At 52.2% G+C, this 17,091-nt stretch overlaps 1 protein-coding gene across 1 annotated transcript; it reads left to right on the forward strand.

Moving 5' to 3' along the window:
- The first annotated feature begins 756 nt into the window (after nucleotides 1-756).
- LOC123162482 (uncharacterized) lies at nucleotides 757-2,299 on the forward strand. The gene is given in 2 exon segments (XM_044580261.1): nucleotides 757-1,101; nucleotides 1,597-2,299. Coding segments are annotated over 2 exon segments (921 nt in total). The 5' UTR covers nucleotides 757-778; the 3' UTR covers nucleotides 2,195-2,299.
- The last annotated feature ends 14,792 nt before the right edge of the window (nucleotides 2,300-17,091 follow it).

Below are 17,091 nucleotides of genomic sequence, written 5' to 3' on the forward strand. Positions count from 1 at the left end.
AAACGCGTTTTGCGGGCCGGCGTTTTGCGGGGTTTGCTAGAGTTGCTCTAAGTTGGGGAGTATCCTTACAACCTGTGTTGAGGCCTTGCTCTGCTGAATCTCGTTCATGAAACCTGATTTTGCTGAGGCGATTGATCTGCAATCACAAAAAATAAGGAATTAAAACAGAGGCCAGAAACCAAGAACGATCTTGGCATTACACCGCAACAGTTCCACTTGTCTTGTCTGACAAAACCGGTGAAAACCACCTCACTCGCTCACCACGCGCTGTACCTAGACCACACAGGCACACGTGCAAGCGCGTGTGTCACTGGCATACATCAACCCACGTCCAGCTCTGCTGGGATCTTTATAAGGGCATCCACAATGTGATATTTTTGCGCCTCTAAGGCCGCCTCTAAAGATTTCTAGTCTGCCTCTATACACTGCACGATTTAGTTTGTCCGCCTCTATGCTTAGCGTCGCCTCCAACACTAGAGGCAGCCTCCAAGTGAATAAACAAGTGGAAGAAAAGAAGAGAGGAGGAAAGAGACCTGCATGCACGCGGATGAGAAGTTGTAACTTGGATTTTTCATTTGTTGTAGGCTTATGGTGGGCTCCACCTTGAAGGCATGTTAAAATCTTTATACACTGCGGAACTTTTATTCATGCTTAGAGGCACTAACGTGGGGCCCAGCTTAGAGGCTGCACTGCCTCCATACATTGGAGATGCTCTAAGCCACCAACGCTGCACAGACACGCAAGCAACCATCGCAAAGCGGCAGCTCGACCGGCAGCCATGGCGCGCGCTTTCGTGCGCTCCATCTCCTTCCCTCTCAGCCCCTCGAGGTCTCCCAAGGCGCGCGCTCCGTCGTCGTCGTACCACGGGCGGTCCGTGAGCCTGCCGTGCCGGTCGCATCCGATTCTGGCGCACCTCCACACCCACATCCGCGCGGTGCGCGCCTGGTCGCAGCAGGGCCTGGCAGCGTTGGTCTCCTCCGTGGCCGCGGGGCTCGCGCACGTCGACGCGCTCCACGCCGCGCTTGGCGACCTGCTCGACCTGCCCGAGGCCCAGGACGCGCTCTCCGGAGCCGGTGGCAGCGTCTGTTAGAAATAAACCACGTTTCGTCGTGGTCACCTATGTGTGTGTCATGTTGGTGTGTCCGGCACGTTTGGCAGGGGCCGTTGCGCGTGGCTAGAGCCAGCTAGTGCATGTAGCAGGAGGATATGCATGCAGGTATGGGTTGTTAGCCCATAGTGCAGATCCTAGAGATAATGTAGGAGAGATAGGGATCATCCGTGATCATCCGTGCGTGATTAGTGGCCGGTTCGGCAACTAGATCGGGTGAGTGCACCTGGGCATAAAAGGCCCCTCCTTGTACGTGGTGTGAGCCACACAGTTAGAGCTGAAGAGCAAAAAGAATAGGTCGTGCGTGCGGCCGTGGCGCCGTTCGTCGGCGTGGCGCCGTATGCGCGGTGTGGCGTTCGTCGCCGGAAAAACCACCTGTGTTCCCTCCTACCTTTGTTCGAACGAGAGAGACAGAGAGAGGTTCGTCCGGCGGTCGTGCTGCCGGAGGCTACTCGGCGTTTGTCGCCGGACCGGGTATGTCCCAACAGCGTCGACCGCCTCCTCGACTCCTTCCTCCGCCTTGCTGACGCGCACGGCTGCTTCCAAGAGACCGTAGTGGCGCTCAAGCAGGACGTCGCCGGGGCGCTGACCGCCGTGCGCCGCCGCGACGGGGCGCGCCTGGCGTCGGCCGTGCGGACGCAGCGCTGGGCCGGCAAGGAGCTCGCTGGCCTTGCCGCTGCGGCCAGGGAGTGCGCCGTCAGGCCATCGCGACTGAGTATCCTCGGCGGAGGCCAAGGCAGCGCTGCGGAGGTCGAGGTGACCGGGCTGCTGATGGAGTCTGCAGCGGCCACGGCGTCGGCGTCTGCCGCGCTGTTCGCGGCCGTGGCGGCCATGTCCGGGTCCGTGGAGGCGGAGTCGTGCTCATGCAAGGGCACGGCGGCGCTGGTGTGCCTGGTGAAGAAGAGCAAGAAGTCGTCGGCGCCGGGGTGTGGGGAGGAGGGGATCGCCGTGGCGGCCGTGGCGGAGAGGCTGGAGGAGCTGGAGGAGTGCATCGAGGAGCTAGAGGCCGGCAGCGAGAAGGTGTTCCGGAGCCTCGTGCAGACCAGGGTCGCCCTCCTCAACATCCACACCCTGCACATCTTCTAACTTTACGACTACCATCCATCTTAGCTGTACTAGTGAAATTAGTGGCAGCAATCCCGTGTAACTGTAAATAAGCTTCCTCCGTTGCAAAATATAGTGATTCCTCTATTCCCGTGCTTCAACTTTGATCATAAATTTAACCAATGAATTCGTATTCAAAAGAAGTTTTCAATTATATTTTTTTTTCCGGCCGCAATCGATCTTGTTGGTTAAATTTATGATCAAAGTTGGACCTCGAGAAGCGCGGACGCACTATATTTTAAAATGAAAGGAGTACGTAGTAGATGATGAATAGAAGGAATTTGTAGTACTAATCTTGGTTCTGCGCATCATTTAGTGATCAGAAATTAGTACACTTTTCATGATGAGAAGTGGAGAGAGATAAAATAGGGAATGACTATGCCTCAGCCGACTGAATTGGTTTTGTGACCAGTCCACTCTATCTGTACCGTTGGATCAAGATCCAACGGATCTGCAGTCATCTTCCACCTCAAACACGACGCACGTTGTTCATCTTCTTCCTCTGGCCGCCCTCCTGTCCAGGCCGAACCACGGCCTCCGCGACCGCCTCGCCGCCCTGCCCTCCCCTTGACCTCCCCCCACCACCAGGCTAGCCGCCGCCGCCGGCCATCACTCTAGGCCCGCTCCCATCTAGTTTTTCTTCTCAGACGAAGCGATGCCACCCGCGTCCACCACCGTCCCCACCCTGAATCCTAAGATAGATAATGGGTTGATGATGGTGAGCCCGTTCCTTCTCTCCTACGAGGCCATTCCTTCTCCTTCCTTCACTTAAAATCGACTGACCCAAAACTAAAAAGTCAGCTGACTGAAATGTAGCTAATCTGGATAAAATGTGTAGTGCATGCCAGGAATTAAGCATGATGTGTCATCACTGATCAGTAGTAATCTTGTCAGCCGAGCAACATGTGCAACTCACGTTTCTTCAATCTAACTAGGTAACTGCCCGTGCGTTGCCACGGGAAAGTAGATAGAGCTTAAATGACATATATATGTCAGGACCCTTGATTCATGTGTAAGCTTACTCCCAGTACCACACGTCAAATTGCATGTTGTCTCTTCTCCAACTACACCCTACTTCTAGTTTTAGCTCACAACGAATGAAATTGCCATCATCGGTTGTAGTCACACAAATATTGTCCATAATAATATTCTTCCTAACTCACATATATTGCCACAATGAATATTATTGGTTATGCACAAGCATGGACTCATCTTGTTCTTTTCTTTATACTAATCACCAAACCAGCCTTTTCATTTATCAACAAACTAACTAAATAATTTTTTTTAATGATGAAAGCAATGGACAGTGGCGTTGGATGACAAGTGGAAAAACAAGAAACTTATGAAAACAAATAAACAACTTTCATTTCCATGGTAGAGAAAATGTGCATCGGCACATGCTGCATGTTTGCGGACATGCTAGGTTCAACAATGGCCATTTTCTCTTCCTTACCATAACAATCTCCCTCTTTTCCTCTGTCGGACATAATTTCTATGTTACAATTACATTCAACTCATACAATATTCTTCATGTTACATTCATCAAGGGGCGCTTCAGATTTTTGATAAATAACTAATGATATGTAATAATCAGAAAGATAACATTCAATCAATCTTATGCGGACCATTGAGAAGTTTGTGAGAATTCGATCCATATAACGATAGTTTATTATCTTGATGGTTGCATGGTGTTTGTACATTATCTATCCCAGTTGTCTTAATTTTCATACAAATATTTCCTCAATGAACAGAAATCAAAACATCGCCCGTCCAAAAAGAAAAATAATCAAACTTCACAATAACTTTTAGTTTTGTTAAGTAGGTAAGTTCACTTGCAGCAGAATAGTATGCATTACATAAATTAATATATGTAACAAGGGACCGTGATATAATCCAGCAAAATCAGGGGATGATATACGATCCCACAAAAAAATTTACAATCAGGTTATGTTAATGTGGAGTAGCGGTCGAGATGAGAAAATAAATATGCCATAGGCGATGTTTATGTAGTAGTATTGTGCAAGGAATATTAATAAATAGCAAGAAAGAGCGATGTGCTAGCTCACCATCAGGGCATTGCCTGTAGAAGATTGTAAACCATGGAAAAGGTACATCAAATATGGCAATCAAGCAGACAAAAAAATTAACTGAAAATTATAAACAAACAAGCATGTTATCTGTACATTTTCTGCTGGCTCTGTACGTGTGGCCCGGCGATGAAAAAGGCTTGGTGTTGGTTCTACGCCGGGATGGAGTAGGTCATGAGTCTGAGTCTGGCCGTCCAATCATGAAGCAGTGGAAGATGGTCGTCGGGAGGATTCGACAGCAATGCTCAGGGAGAGGACATCGGTAAAAGGGCTCGGCTGCAGCAATCAACGTAGGTGTGCAGTGGTGACGTGGGTATAGTCCTCAAGTGTCCTCCATTGCTGGCACAGATTTGAGGGGAGTACTCGGCAGCCCCATGACCTTCCTTGTTCACGGTGCTCCGGCCTCTTCTCCTCGAGGAGGATGGTGGCCTTGAGACATGGTGTGAGCGGGATCGAGTACCCTAGCTGGCAGGCACAAGATCATGGGATAAATGAGAGGAAATCAGGAAAGGAAGAGATTTTATGGGCGAAAAAAAATCTAGACAAAAAAGGAAGGAAATAAACCAAGATTGATCCTTTTATAAGGCAAGGAAGGAAGAGATTTTATGACGTGAATTGATTGCATATGCGTTTCCTAAGAAGAGATTGACTACCATACATTACGAAAATTGATTGGGTGTTACCAAAGATTGATCCTGGGTATTTCCGGCCAGATGAAAATCGATTTTAAATAGAAAACCGGGAAGGGAGAAAATCGATGGAGGGGTGAGGATATCGTGGAGGGAGGGTTGGACGAAGGGGTGAGCGAGGTAAGATGGGAAACGGAATACTCCGTTTCTTTTAGGTTTTTTTTTTTGAGTCAATCACGCGAAGCTTTATTTAACTTGTGCCAATGTTCAAAGGTACAAAAGAAAGATTACCAGGATTGCCTAACCACACATGGCGGCCAACCCCCAAATTCAAACTATGCTTCGCAAGATTGTGAGCCTCGAAATTCGAGCTCCTAAACTCATGCACAAAGGTACATGAAATAAAAGTGGAACTATGATCTATGATTTCATGCAGAATAGCTCCATAGATAGCCGGTGTTTTGTTCTTGATGTCGTCCAGTACAACTTTGCAGTCAGAAGCGACATGTATTCTGCGGCTATTAAGATCATCGGCAAGCGCCAAAGCCTCTCTGACTGCTAATGCTTCGAGCGTTGGTGGATCATTGGTTCCCTTGATAACCAGAGCCGAAGCACCTTGAAAAAAGCCAGCTTGATCTCGACAGATAGCAGCAGCAACTCCTCGGTTGGTTGCGGTCGCCGCATCCACATTGATCTTCGCATACGTGTCCGGTGGTGCAATCCAGTGGCTAGGTCTCGCCGCTTGATGTTGTTCCTGACCACTGCCCACAGCAGCGATAGTTTGCAGGTCCACTATGTATGACTTGATGAACTGGTTAGTTCCTTCAGGACTCTGAAAAACCCCTTCATATATCGCCTTACGTCGTGCTCTCCATGTGGCCCAAAGGGTGACCACCAGCAGAACGAACCTCTCGTGCGTTAATTGATCATGCATTTCCAGCAGCCAGTGTTTCGCGTTTGGATTCGTGTTCATACTCAACAGTTGCACCAATTCATCCTCAGAGAGCGCCCACACACACCGTGACATCGTGCACTCCAAGAGTGCATGTCTCCATGAATCTTCCCTCCCGCATAGCAAACACCGATGAGTATCGGACATGTGCCGGTGATGCAATACGTCCATCGTCGGCATAGTGTGCCTCGCCAGCCGCCACAGGAAGACCCTCAGTTTGGATGGCACCTTTATGTTCCACAATGTCGACCAGTCCCTTCGGTTAGCATTCAGTGAGGAGCCGCCCGGGGTCCGCTCCAGCCAGTCCCCTCGTTCCTCCTTCCTGGACATTACCATCCGGTAAGCTGAACTAACAGAAAATCTGCCGCTCCTCTCGGCGGACCAAGCCCAAAAATCCTCTATCGCCCTAGTGCATATCGGTATGGACAAGATGGCTTCAGCGTCGAAACGCACGAAGGTGTTACGGATCAGTTCCTCTTTCCACGACGCTGTGGTCGAATCAATAAGCTCCGCTACCATCACAGGCGGGTTAGGAGTGAGGGCAGTGATTGGTCTGAAAGGTCCAGACCTCTGTAACCAGTTATCTCTCCAAATGTTTGTTGTTTGCCCATTGCCAATACGCTTAATAATGCCTTGCTTCAGAATGTCTCTCCCATCAAGAACTGCCCTCCAAATCTGAGAGGGGTGATGGCCTAATTCTGCCTCCAGGAAGCTTGTGTTCGGGAAATATGCAGCCTTCAATATCCTTGCACTAAGTGAGTTTGAATCTTCCAGTACTCTCCATGCCTGGCGAGCCAACAAAGCAAGGTTAAAAATCTCCATATCCCTAAACCCCATGCCTCCAAGGTACTTTGGTTTCGTCATGATGTCCCAAGATACCCATGCGGGCTTCCTCCTTCCTTGTTTGCTCCCCCACCAGAACTGCCTTATAATGGATTCAATATTTTCACAAAGGCCTCTGGGTAACCGAAAGCACGCCATTGAAAATACTGGGATTGCTTGAGCCACTGATTTGATGAGCACTTCTTTCCCTCCAACTGAAAGAAGTTTTTCCATCCATCCTCTCACCTTCTCCCAAATTCTATCTCTCAAATACTTGAAAGTACCCTTTTTAGATTGGCCAACTTGCGTGGGCATCCCCAAGTATCTTTCACTCAAAGATTCATTTGTTACATTCAAAATCTGTTTGACCTCATTTCTCATCTCATTTGGGCACTTCTTGCTGAAAAAGATTGAAGATTTTGCATTGTTTGTCTTCTGACCCGACGCTTTACAGTATATCTCCAATAAAGCTGAGACCCTCGCAGCCCCCTCAACACTTGACTTGAAAAACAACAGGCTATCGTCAGCAAAAAGGAGATGGTTGACCGCCGGAGCTGTCGGAGCCACCTTGACCCCTTGAAGACTAGACGAAAGAGAACTGGATCTTAAAAGGCACGAAAGGCCCTCTGCTGCAATCAAGAAAAGATAGGGGGAGATTGGATCTCCCTGACGGATGCCTCTGGTAGGAGTAAAATGTTCAAGCTTCTCTCCATTGAAGAGGACTGAAAATGATACAGACTGAACCATATCCATCACTATATTAACCCAGGAGTGTGCAAATCCCAGCTTCTCCATCATGGCTCGAAGATATGGCCACTCCAGTCTGTCATAAGCTTTCATCATGTCTAATTTTAGTGCACAAAAACTATTGGTTTTTGCTCTGCTTCTTTTCATGAAGTGCAAACACTCATATGCACATATGATGTTATCTGTAATCAACCTTCCTGGAAAGAAAGCTGACTGTTCCTGAGATATGATGTCTGGGAGGATCACTTTGAGCCTGTTTGCAACAACCTTGGAGGCAATTTTGTAGATTACATTACACAAACTTATAGGCCGGAACTGAGAAAGAGAGGTAGGATTCATTACCTTCGGGATGAGAACCAAAACGGTGTCATTTATAGATGCAGCACTTTCCTCCCCTCTGATAATCCTCAGGACAGCCTTGGTAACTTCATCCCCACATATATCCCATCCGGTCCCGGTGCCTTTGTCGGGAACATTTGAAAGAGGGCTGCTTTGACCTCTTCATTTGTGTAAGGTGCCAGAAGAGCGGCATTCATCTGCTCTGTAACCTTCACCGGTACCTTATCAAGTACCTCCTCTATGCCACTCACCCCTTCTGATAGATACAAGTTCTTATAGAAGTCTGTCACCATGACTTTGAGTTCATTCTGGTTCTCTGTCAGCACACCCAGGGATGTTGCCAAGGCCTTAATCATATTTCTCCTCCTCCTCTCACTTGCCCGAAGGTGAAAGAAGCGTGTATTTCTGTCTCCCGCCGACAGCCACTCCAGCCTCGCGCGTTGCCTCCACATTATTTCCTCCCTGTGATATAACTCAATCAAATTCTCATTGATCTTCAATTCAATACGTGACGGCGCTGTTCTAGCCGGATCGCTCCGCAGGCGTTCTAGTTCCAACTTTAAACTTTTTATTTCCTTCCGTACTGAGCCGAAAGTATGCTTATTCCAGGTTCCTAGCTGTACCGAGACTCTTTTCAACTTTGCTCTTAGATCTGCCATGCACTCCACCGGATCTCCTGCCCAGCTGGCAGCAATTGTATCTCTCCAAGTCTCATGAGTTTCCCACATAAGTTCATACTTAAAGCCCTTCTTGTGCTTAGGTGCCCTCCCTTGAAACTCTAGCAAGATGGGACAGTGATCCGAGGTCGCTGCTGTTAGATGTTTAACTTGTGCATTTGGGAAACGTTCGCTCCATTCTGCTGAAGCCAGAAAACGGTCCAAGCGTACCCGTGTATAACTGCCACCAGTAACCTTTTTTTCAAAGGTCCAGAATTGGCCTAGATAGCCTATGTCCATCAGCATGCATACGTCTATGGCATCCCTGAACCCCTGGATTTGGGCATTGCTCCTCTCCCCAATGCCTTGTTGCTCCTCCGGATGTAGCACCTCGTTAAAGTCCCTTATACAGACCCATGGGAGGTTACTGAACGTACTGATCCCCTTCAAAATATCCCATGATTGATATCTCAAATGAGTCTGCGCCTCTCCGTAAAAAAGTGTCAACCTCCACGGGTCACAACCCGGTTCCTCAACTGAACAATCAATATGATACACTGAGGAGCCCAAAATCTAAATTTTTATTGGATTGTTCCAAAACAAACCTAGTCCTCCACTTCTACCCTGACTACTGACCGCATATCCATTGTCATATCCAAGACTTCCAGCTAGTTTTTCTACCCTCGATCTATCAATCTGGGTCTCAACAATACAAAAAAAGGTAGGGGCAAAATTGTTCGCAATATCGCGAAGTTCTCTAACTGTCGCAGCGTTGCCCGCGCCACGACAGTTCCAGCTTAAGATACTCATTGTGCCCGGCGGTACTCCTCGGAGGAGCCCGCCGATATTGCATACATTGTTTTCTCATTAATATCATCTTCCCCGGTCTTCAGTTTTCCAGCAGCTGAGCCATCTTCTCCCAACCCCTTCTTCGAGCGTTTGTTCTCTTTCCTGGGGGACACATACACTGGAGGTGGGGGTGGCACCAAAAGCTGGTCCCCTATGGTTACCACCTCAAGAGCATCTCTCATCTTTCCTGTCTGCACTTCCATTCTTGGGCTTGTAATATTCTCAACCGAAGGGCGTTTGTTAGACCCCTGATTTGCAATGGAAACTACCCCCACACCTGTGGCAGGTACTGCCTTCCCGCCATTCTGCTCGGTCCCTTCAGAGGAGGGCTCCTGTTCTGTCTGCATCGGTGGCCTGGCATTAAAACGCCAGCTCTGATTGGGGTTATAGGGTTCTCTACCTCGTCCTCGCCCCCCCGACCATTGACCTCCACGGCCCCTCTGAGGTCCGTGGTTTCCACGACCAGCAGGGTTGAAACGAAAATTGTCAGCCATCACAAAATCACCCCATTCAAACTTCGCTTCATCGTGCTCTCCCTCCCCGCACTCCTCGTGCCAGTGGCCAAACTCACCACAATTAAAGCAGAAGATCGGTAGCTTTTCATACTTGACCTGATACTGGACTCTCTCTCCTCCCTTCTTGGCTGTGACAAAGCGTTTGATCTTGGAGTGGATATCAATCTTCACCTTGACCCTGACAAACTCACCAAAAAATCCAGCGGGAAGCTTCAACTGGATCTCCTCCACCTCTCCAATTCTGGACGCCAGGCCCTTTACCGCCGGCTCGATTAAGAATCTATCCGGTAGACGGTGTATCTGTGCCCATACAGATAGCTTGTCCAGCTTGAAGGCATCTGGGTTCTTAAAACCATCATATTCCTGCATTATTACCGCCTGATCTCTGAACAGCCATGGGCCTTCTGCCATCGCCTTGTTCCAATCACCAAGACATCCAAACTGTGCCGTGAACAAATTTGCCTTGATTTTCCTCCATGTCACTGACTTAGCTGGATTCCATGCCGCCCTCATGTCATTATACAAAGCATTAGGGCTAAAGGATTTTAGTGTATGAACCCGAACAATCGCAAGCCACTTTGCCGGCTCAAGCATATCCGGCAACTCCTCCTCCCAGATGAAGTCGTCTTCCTCCTCTTCCTGCAGCGTGAGCCTCGCCAGGAGTTCCTCCGCTGATTCCTTCTACCGCTTCCCCTGTGATCCTGAAGCTTCTGACATCTTGTAGATTCAATCTACACGCCCCCGTTCCCTCTCGGATTTGCTCTATTCCAAGGCTGGGAAGGATCACCAGGATCCCCCGTGATCAACCCGAGTCTAGAGAGGACAAACAGCGATCGGTGGCCGGGGCGGAGGCAGGATTCCGGCGGTGACGCCGGAAGATATCGAAACCCTAGGGTTTTCGCCCTAGGGGACAGAGCAAACCCTAGGGTTTTCGCGTGGATCCCCCACTCCGTTTCTTTTAGGTAGTAGAGATGTTTGGTTCAAAAACTACTAGTTTGGATCTCCTCTGAATTTTGCCGTGAATTTGGAGACTTTGAATGCAAAGGCCCATCTGTTATTTAATGCCGAAGCCCATATATGGAGAGGGCCATACACGCTGCCTTCCTCTGAATGAAAAACACAATACTCCTCTTCTCAAAATATAAGGTGTGCTTGACTTTCTACCGTCTTTGGTTCATGATTTTGATTTTTTTAGAAAAGGAGGATGACCCCCGGCCTCTGCATCTGGGAGATGCATACGGCCACTTTATTAATTATTTTTGAGGACCTTACAAAGTATTACAAACAATATATCTGAATCCACCATCTTGGCAACATATGCCGCTACTCTTATCCATATGATGAAGGGATGCTAGCTGGGCCACTCCCCAAACCACTCACCTAAACCTAACATCAAAAGCCGGAAGCCACAGCCGAGCCACATACCGGGTCTGGGGCACAATCCAGTCAGACGCACTCTTGTGTCGTCGCCGCCATCTTCCACAAGTTCTCTTCAGATTATATTGAGTCTTCTACTTTGTGAAGGCCACATCTGCCATCGACGTCACCATGACGTCAGACAGCTACCTCCTCCTGCGCGAGTCCATCTCCGCGCATCCACAGCCCCATGCCGCCGATCTCCGCCGCCATCAATGAGTGATATGAAGTACCGCTCCACCACGGCAAGTACAAGGTGAGGAAGGACGAGGTCGCCATCGGAGACACGGCCGGAAGATAAGCACCGCAGTCACGAGACATGCCCGGAGCTGCGATGCGGTAGATCAGACGGGCCGCCACCAGGAACCAGACAAGCTCGCCATGCACACCCAGCATCCCCATGCCCAAGTCGGTGCCTTCAAGAAGGTGACGACACTGTGGCGCCGCTGCCGCTTAGCCACCGGGGCTAGGGTTTTCACCCGGGCGCAGGGGAAGGGGGAGGCAGGGGAGGTTTAGCCTCGGCGCCACCACCAAGGAGGGAGTGGCGTCCGGGACGCCATCGACACCGTGACCACCACCGGCGGCCAAGGGTTTCCCCCGCCCAAGCACCCTGCCGCCACCTCCGAACCAGCCACAACATCAGCAGGCGCGTGCACGCCGGAGATCCAGGCTGACCGGAGGTCAAGCAACACGAGCGGACCAGATCGCCTCCGATCTGACGAGGGGAGCCCGGGGCCTCCCCGCGCCATGACCAGCACCCACAGGGACCTCGCTGCCGCGCAGCCGAGGGGATCCGGCCTACCTCACCGACGAGCACTCCCCGCCGCCGGAGGAGCGTCGTCCGCCCCAGCGAGGCCGCCGCCTCAGATCAGCAGGCGCGGATCTGACCAGAACAAGCACCGCCGCGAAGAACTCTGCGTCGCCACCGGCCCGCGCGCTCCACCGTGACGTGCCGCCATCGGCCAGCAGGCCGCGCCGCTCTGCACCGACACCACCAGCGCGCGCCACCCGACGCGCCGGCCGCCAAGCTCCGCCGCCGCGCCCGAAGAAGCAGCCCCCCACGGCACTTGTTCCAGGCGAGGTCAAACGAGATCCCGCCGCCGCCGGCACTGCGCGGGCCTTGCCCGGCGGCGCCCGACGGCAGCAGCGGGAGGAGAGGAAGGAGGTGGGGGCTGGGTTCGGCGGCGGCTAGGGTTGGGCTCCTCAAAGCTAGCTAGCTAGCCAACACTGAAGGCAGTTGGATTGATTCCGGCCAGCAGCGGCTGTACACCGTAGAAGCACTGCACTTTCATGATTTTGATAATCAATAAATATACCAAATCACATGGATTGAACATTTATAAATTGTATATATCATCGTATTTGTGGGAAACAATTTCATTTCACATATCTTTACACTAATTATAGACACGCAATAATAAAATTCATTGAACTTGTATATGTGTGATGAAGAATAAAGATAAAATAAAGTATACCTTATATTTTAGAAAGGAGGGAGCGGTACTCTTTTTTTCTTGCGGTGAGGGAATGGTACTCAGAAGCACCAAATTTGGTAACTGAAAACTTGGTTTGAAAATCTAAATGAAAATCGTTCATAAATCAAAGGACAGTATAGCAGATGACAACTCAGGATGCATGGGAGGCATCGGAGATGGGCAAGGCATCGACATAGTATTATCCCTAAATAGCCTATTTAAAACTTAGTTTGTTCCCACATTTGACCCCTCTTATTCCCACATTTGACCCCTCAAAGCCGTGTGAAATTTGTATGTCACACAATCTAGTATCGCCAAACGGTTCGGCATTTTTACTTTTATCACAGTTGACACCGTATCCAGGGGGTGACAGAAAAAACAATTTTGTCAAGCACCCCCAGCATCAGCATGTCCACCCGGATTGATTCGACCGTGTAACAAGATGACAAACCACACCAGTCGGGGAGCACGCGCGTGGCAGGAATGATACAATTACCGTTAGAGGTACAGGCCTACACAAGACGTCAAAAGGAGAGGACAGTGTCACGCCCGGCGCACACCGCCTGTCTCCCCGCTCCCTCCCACGGCCACTCTACCTGCGCGCCGCGATCGGATCGTGTCGGCGGGCTCAGGCCGGCCGTCCGTGTCCGGGAGCGACGACACCGCTCGCTGCATATGCTACCTCTGTCGATCGATCCACGGACGTGCTGGCTGGCCACCAAAGCGCAAAGGAACCAACTAGCGTGCTGGTGCATCTTATAGAGGTAAGGTAAAGTGGAATTGGGTGTGGTTGTCGTTGCCGACGCCGGCCGGCCGATCACAGTGGTCGGCGGTAAGACATGGCATGTCTTCGTGTCTCGGGTAGTTCATGCTGGTATCTCGCCGGCCGTGACCCGCATGGACGGTGTCCGGTCGGCCGTCCATATCTATCTATCCATTGTTGGGACCAGATGTACTGGCACTGCTACAGAGTCAAGAGACGGAGCATATCCATGCATGCTAGATAGACATGACGGTGGCTGTAGAAGGACAAGATATGAGCTGTGCAATCTCGATGTATTGATCGATGCACCAGGCACATATATATAAGTACAAAGGTGGGCCACAACCTCAACTATACAAAGGAAACAGGAGGTGGGCCCTACACACAAATATACATGTACACAATATACTCAACACCCCCTGCAGTCGAAGCGGCGCCAGTGACGCAGAGACTGGAACGGAACTCCTCGAAGGTAGAAGTCGGCAATCCCTTCGTCATCACATCGGCAAACTACTGAGCGGTTGGCACATGAAGAACCCGCATGCGTCCAAGAGCCACCTGCTCGCGCACAAAGTGAATGTCCAGCTCGATGTGTTTAGTCCGGCGATGATGAACGGGGTTGGCGGAGAGGTACACCGCAGAGACGTTGTCGCGGTAGACAACCGTAGCCTGGGAAACGTCGTGATGTAGCTCCTGAAGTAACTGTCGTAGCCAGGTGCACTCGGCGACAGCGTTGGCCACAACTCGGTACTCAGCCTCCGCGCTAGAGCGCGAAACCGTGGGTTGTCGCTCCGGACGCCGAACGACCTCAGTGCCAAGGAAATAATGTAGAGCACCCAGGTCCTTGATAGCAAACTCGTCACGCAGCCGGAGAGTAATCTGCTGAAGAACGGCTGCGGAGGAGGCTGTCAGGATGATGTCGTCGACGTAAAGCACCAAATATGCAGTCGTGTCACCGTGGCGATAGACGAACAGTGAGGTGTCCGAGCGAGTAACGCTAAAGCCCAGTGTCTGAAGAAACCCGGCGATCCGCTGGTACCAGGCTCGGGGTGCCTGCTTGAGCCCGTAAAGAGAGCGGGACAACAGACACACATGGCCGGGAAGTGAGGCGTCGACGAAGCCGGTGGGTTGCTCACAATACACCTGCTCCTCAAGATGGCCGTGGAGAAAGGCGTTGGAGACATCCATCTGGTGAACAGGCCAACCGCGGGAGACGGCGAGCTGGAGGACGGTGCGGATCGTGCCCGGTTTGACAACTGGGGCAAACGTCTCAGTGAAGTCCACTCCAGCGCGCTGGCGGAAACCGCGGACCACCTAGCGAGCCTTGTAGCGCTCAAGTGTACCGTCTGAGCGGGTCTTATGGCGAAAGACCTACTTGCCGGTGATGACGTTGGCGCGAGGAGGCCGGGGTACCAGGGTCCAGGTGCGGTTCCGTTGAAGAGCATCGAACTCTTCCTGCATCGCCGCAAGCCGGTGACGATCACGGAGGACGGCGCGAGCGGACGCAGGAATGGGCGACGGCTCCGCGGCGGAGGCGGCGAGGACGTACTCGTCGCGCGAGTACCGGAGGCTCGGACGATGAACGCCGGCGCGAGCGCGGGTGACTGGGCCGGGCGGCGCCGCCGGAGCCACCGGCGAGGCGGCCGGCGTCGGGGCCGACGAGGGGGCCGGCGTCGGGTCCAGCGTCAGAGCCGGCGAGGGGGCCAGCGTCAGGGCCGACGAGGAGGCGGGCGTCGAGGCCACGGAGGAGGCGGCCGAGCCTGCAGTGCCCGATCCCGCGGCGCCCAAGTCGGGGGCAGCGGGTGAAGGCGGGGCGCCGGCTGCGCCGTCGGAGCCGACCGAGGAGGCCGAGTGGGCGGGCGTCGGCAGGAGGGCGCGGGGACCGCCAAAGCCCGGAGGCGATCCACAGGCCAGACGGGATCGTCCACCTGACGAGGGCGTCGAAGGGCCGCCGGTGGCCGGCGGCGACGAGACGACAAGGGGTACCTGCTGCTGAAACGGAAACACCATCTCATCAAAGTAAACGTGTCGGGAGGTGAAAACACGATGGGAGACGGGATCATAGCAGCGGTAGCCCTTAGTGTTAGGTGGGTAGCCGAGAAAGATGCAGGCGACGGAGCGGGGTGCAAGTTTATGAGGCGCAGTGGCGGCGATGCTAGGATAGCAAAGGCAGCCGAAGATGTGAAGCCCTTCATAAGAAGGAGGTGCACCGAAGAGAAGATGGTGAGGTGTAAAGTTCCCGCGAGTACGACATGGGCGGATGTTGATGAGGAGAGAAGCGGTGGCTAGAGCGTCAGGCCAAAAGCGCGGAGGCACATTGGCATGAAAGAGGAGAGTCCTAACGCAGTCATTTAGAGTGCGAAGGATGCGCTCAGCACGACCGTTCTGCTGCGAGGTGTACGTGCAAGTGAGACGAAAAATCGTGCCATGTGTGGCGAGAAGATTACGAACAGCGATGTTGTCAAACTCCTTCCCGTTGTCTGTCTGCAACGCAAGAATGGGTCGACCAAACTGCGTGAGAACATAAGAATAGAAAGCGGCGAGAGTGGATATAACACCCGACTTGCGGCGCAACGGGAAGGTCCACACATAATGCGAAAAATCGTCAAGTACGACAAGATAATAAAGAAAGCCCGTATTACTTGCCACAGGAGATGTCCAAACATCACTATGAATTAACTCAAACGGGTACGATGCAACAAAGGAAGAAGGCCTAAACGGAAGACGAGCATGTTTGCCGAGGCGACATGCATGACACGAGTGATCCTCGTTCTTATTCCACGTGAAAGAAAAACTCCGAAGTATGTGGCGAAGTGTGGCAGGATTAGGATGACCCAAGCGAGCGTGCCAAAGATCCACTCCGGTGGCGAGAGCGATAGGGGCGGCGGAAGTGGTGGAGGTGGCGGAAGGAACCGGGTAGAGCTCGTCGGGGCTGTCACATCAGTGGAGCACCATCCGCGTGCGAGCGTCCTTAACAGAAAAATCACATTCATCAAATTCAACAGTAACCGGATTTTCACGTGTAAGAGAACGAATAGAAACATGATTTTTAATAAGTTCAGGAGAAACGAAAATATTAGACATGGATATAGGAGTGGAGTTAGACGGAAAATATGTATGTCCAATATGGGTGATGGGAAGAGAGGAACCGTCACCGACGGTGATGCGGTTGGAGGTGTGGACAGGATGGGCAATGTGGAGGTTACCGGGGTACGCCGCCATGTGAGCGGTGGCGCCACTGTCCATGTACCAATCGCCGCCGCCGGTGTAGCTGGATGGGGAAGGAGCGTTGCGGAGAGCCGCCAGAAGGGTCGTGTCCCACGGTGCGGGCGGGAGAGGCGGCGCAGCCGTCAGGGGCAGCAGCCGCGGCCCACCTGGCGGCGGCTGCTGACCGTAGGGCGCCGCATAGGGCTGCGGCGCGGCGTAGTACGCCTGGTGTGACGGAGGCCGAGTGCCGAGAAGGCCCGGAGCAGGGGCCCGAGCAACCGGCATGGAGTAGGCGTGGACAACGCCGGTCCATGGGTTCTGGCCGGCGTACCACGGGGCCGGCTGAGGAGCCTGCTGCTGCGGGCGGGGTGCTCCTCCCTGAGCACCGCCGCCGCCCCCTGCTTGCGGCCACCCCGGCGACC

This window comes from Triticum aestivum, chromosome 7B (genome assembly GCF_018294505.1).
Source record: "Triticum aestivum cultivar Chinese Spring chromosome 7B, IWGSC CS RefSeq v2.1, whole genome shotgun sequence".
In the NCBI taxonomy this organism is placed as follows: Eukaryota; Viridiplantae; Streptophyta; class Magnoliopsida; order Poales; family Poaceae; genus Triticum; species Triticum aestivum.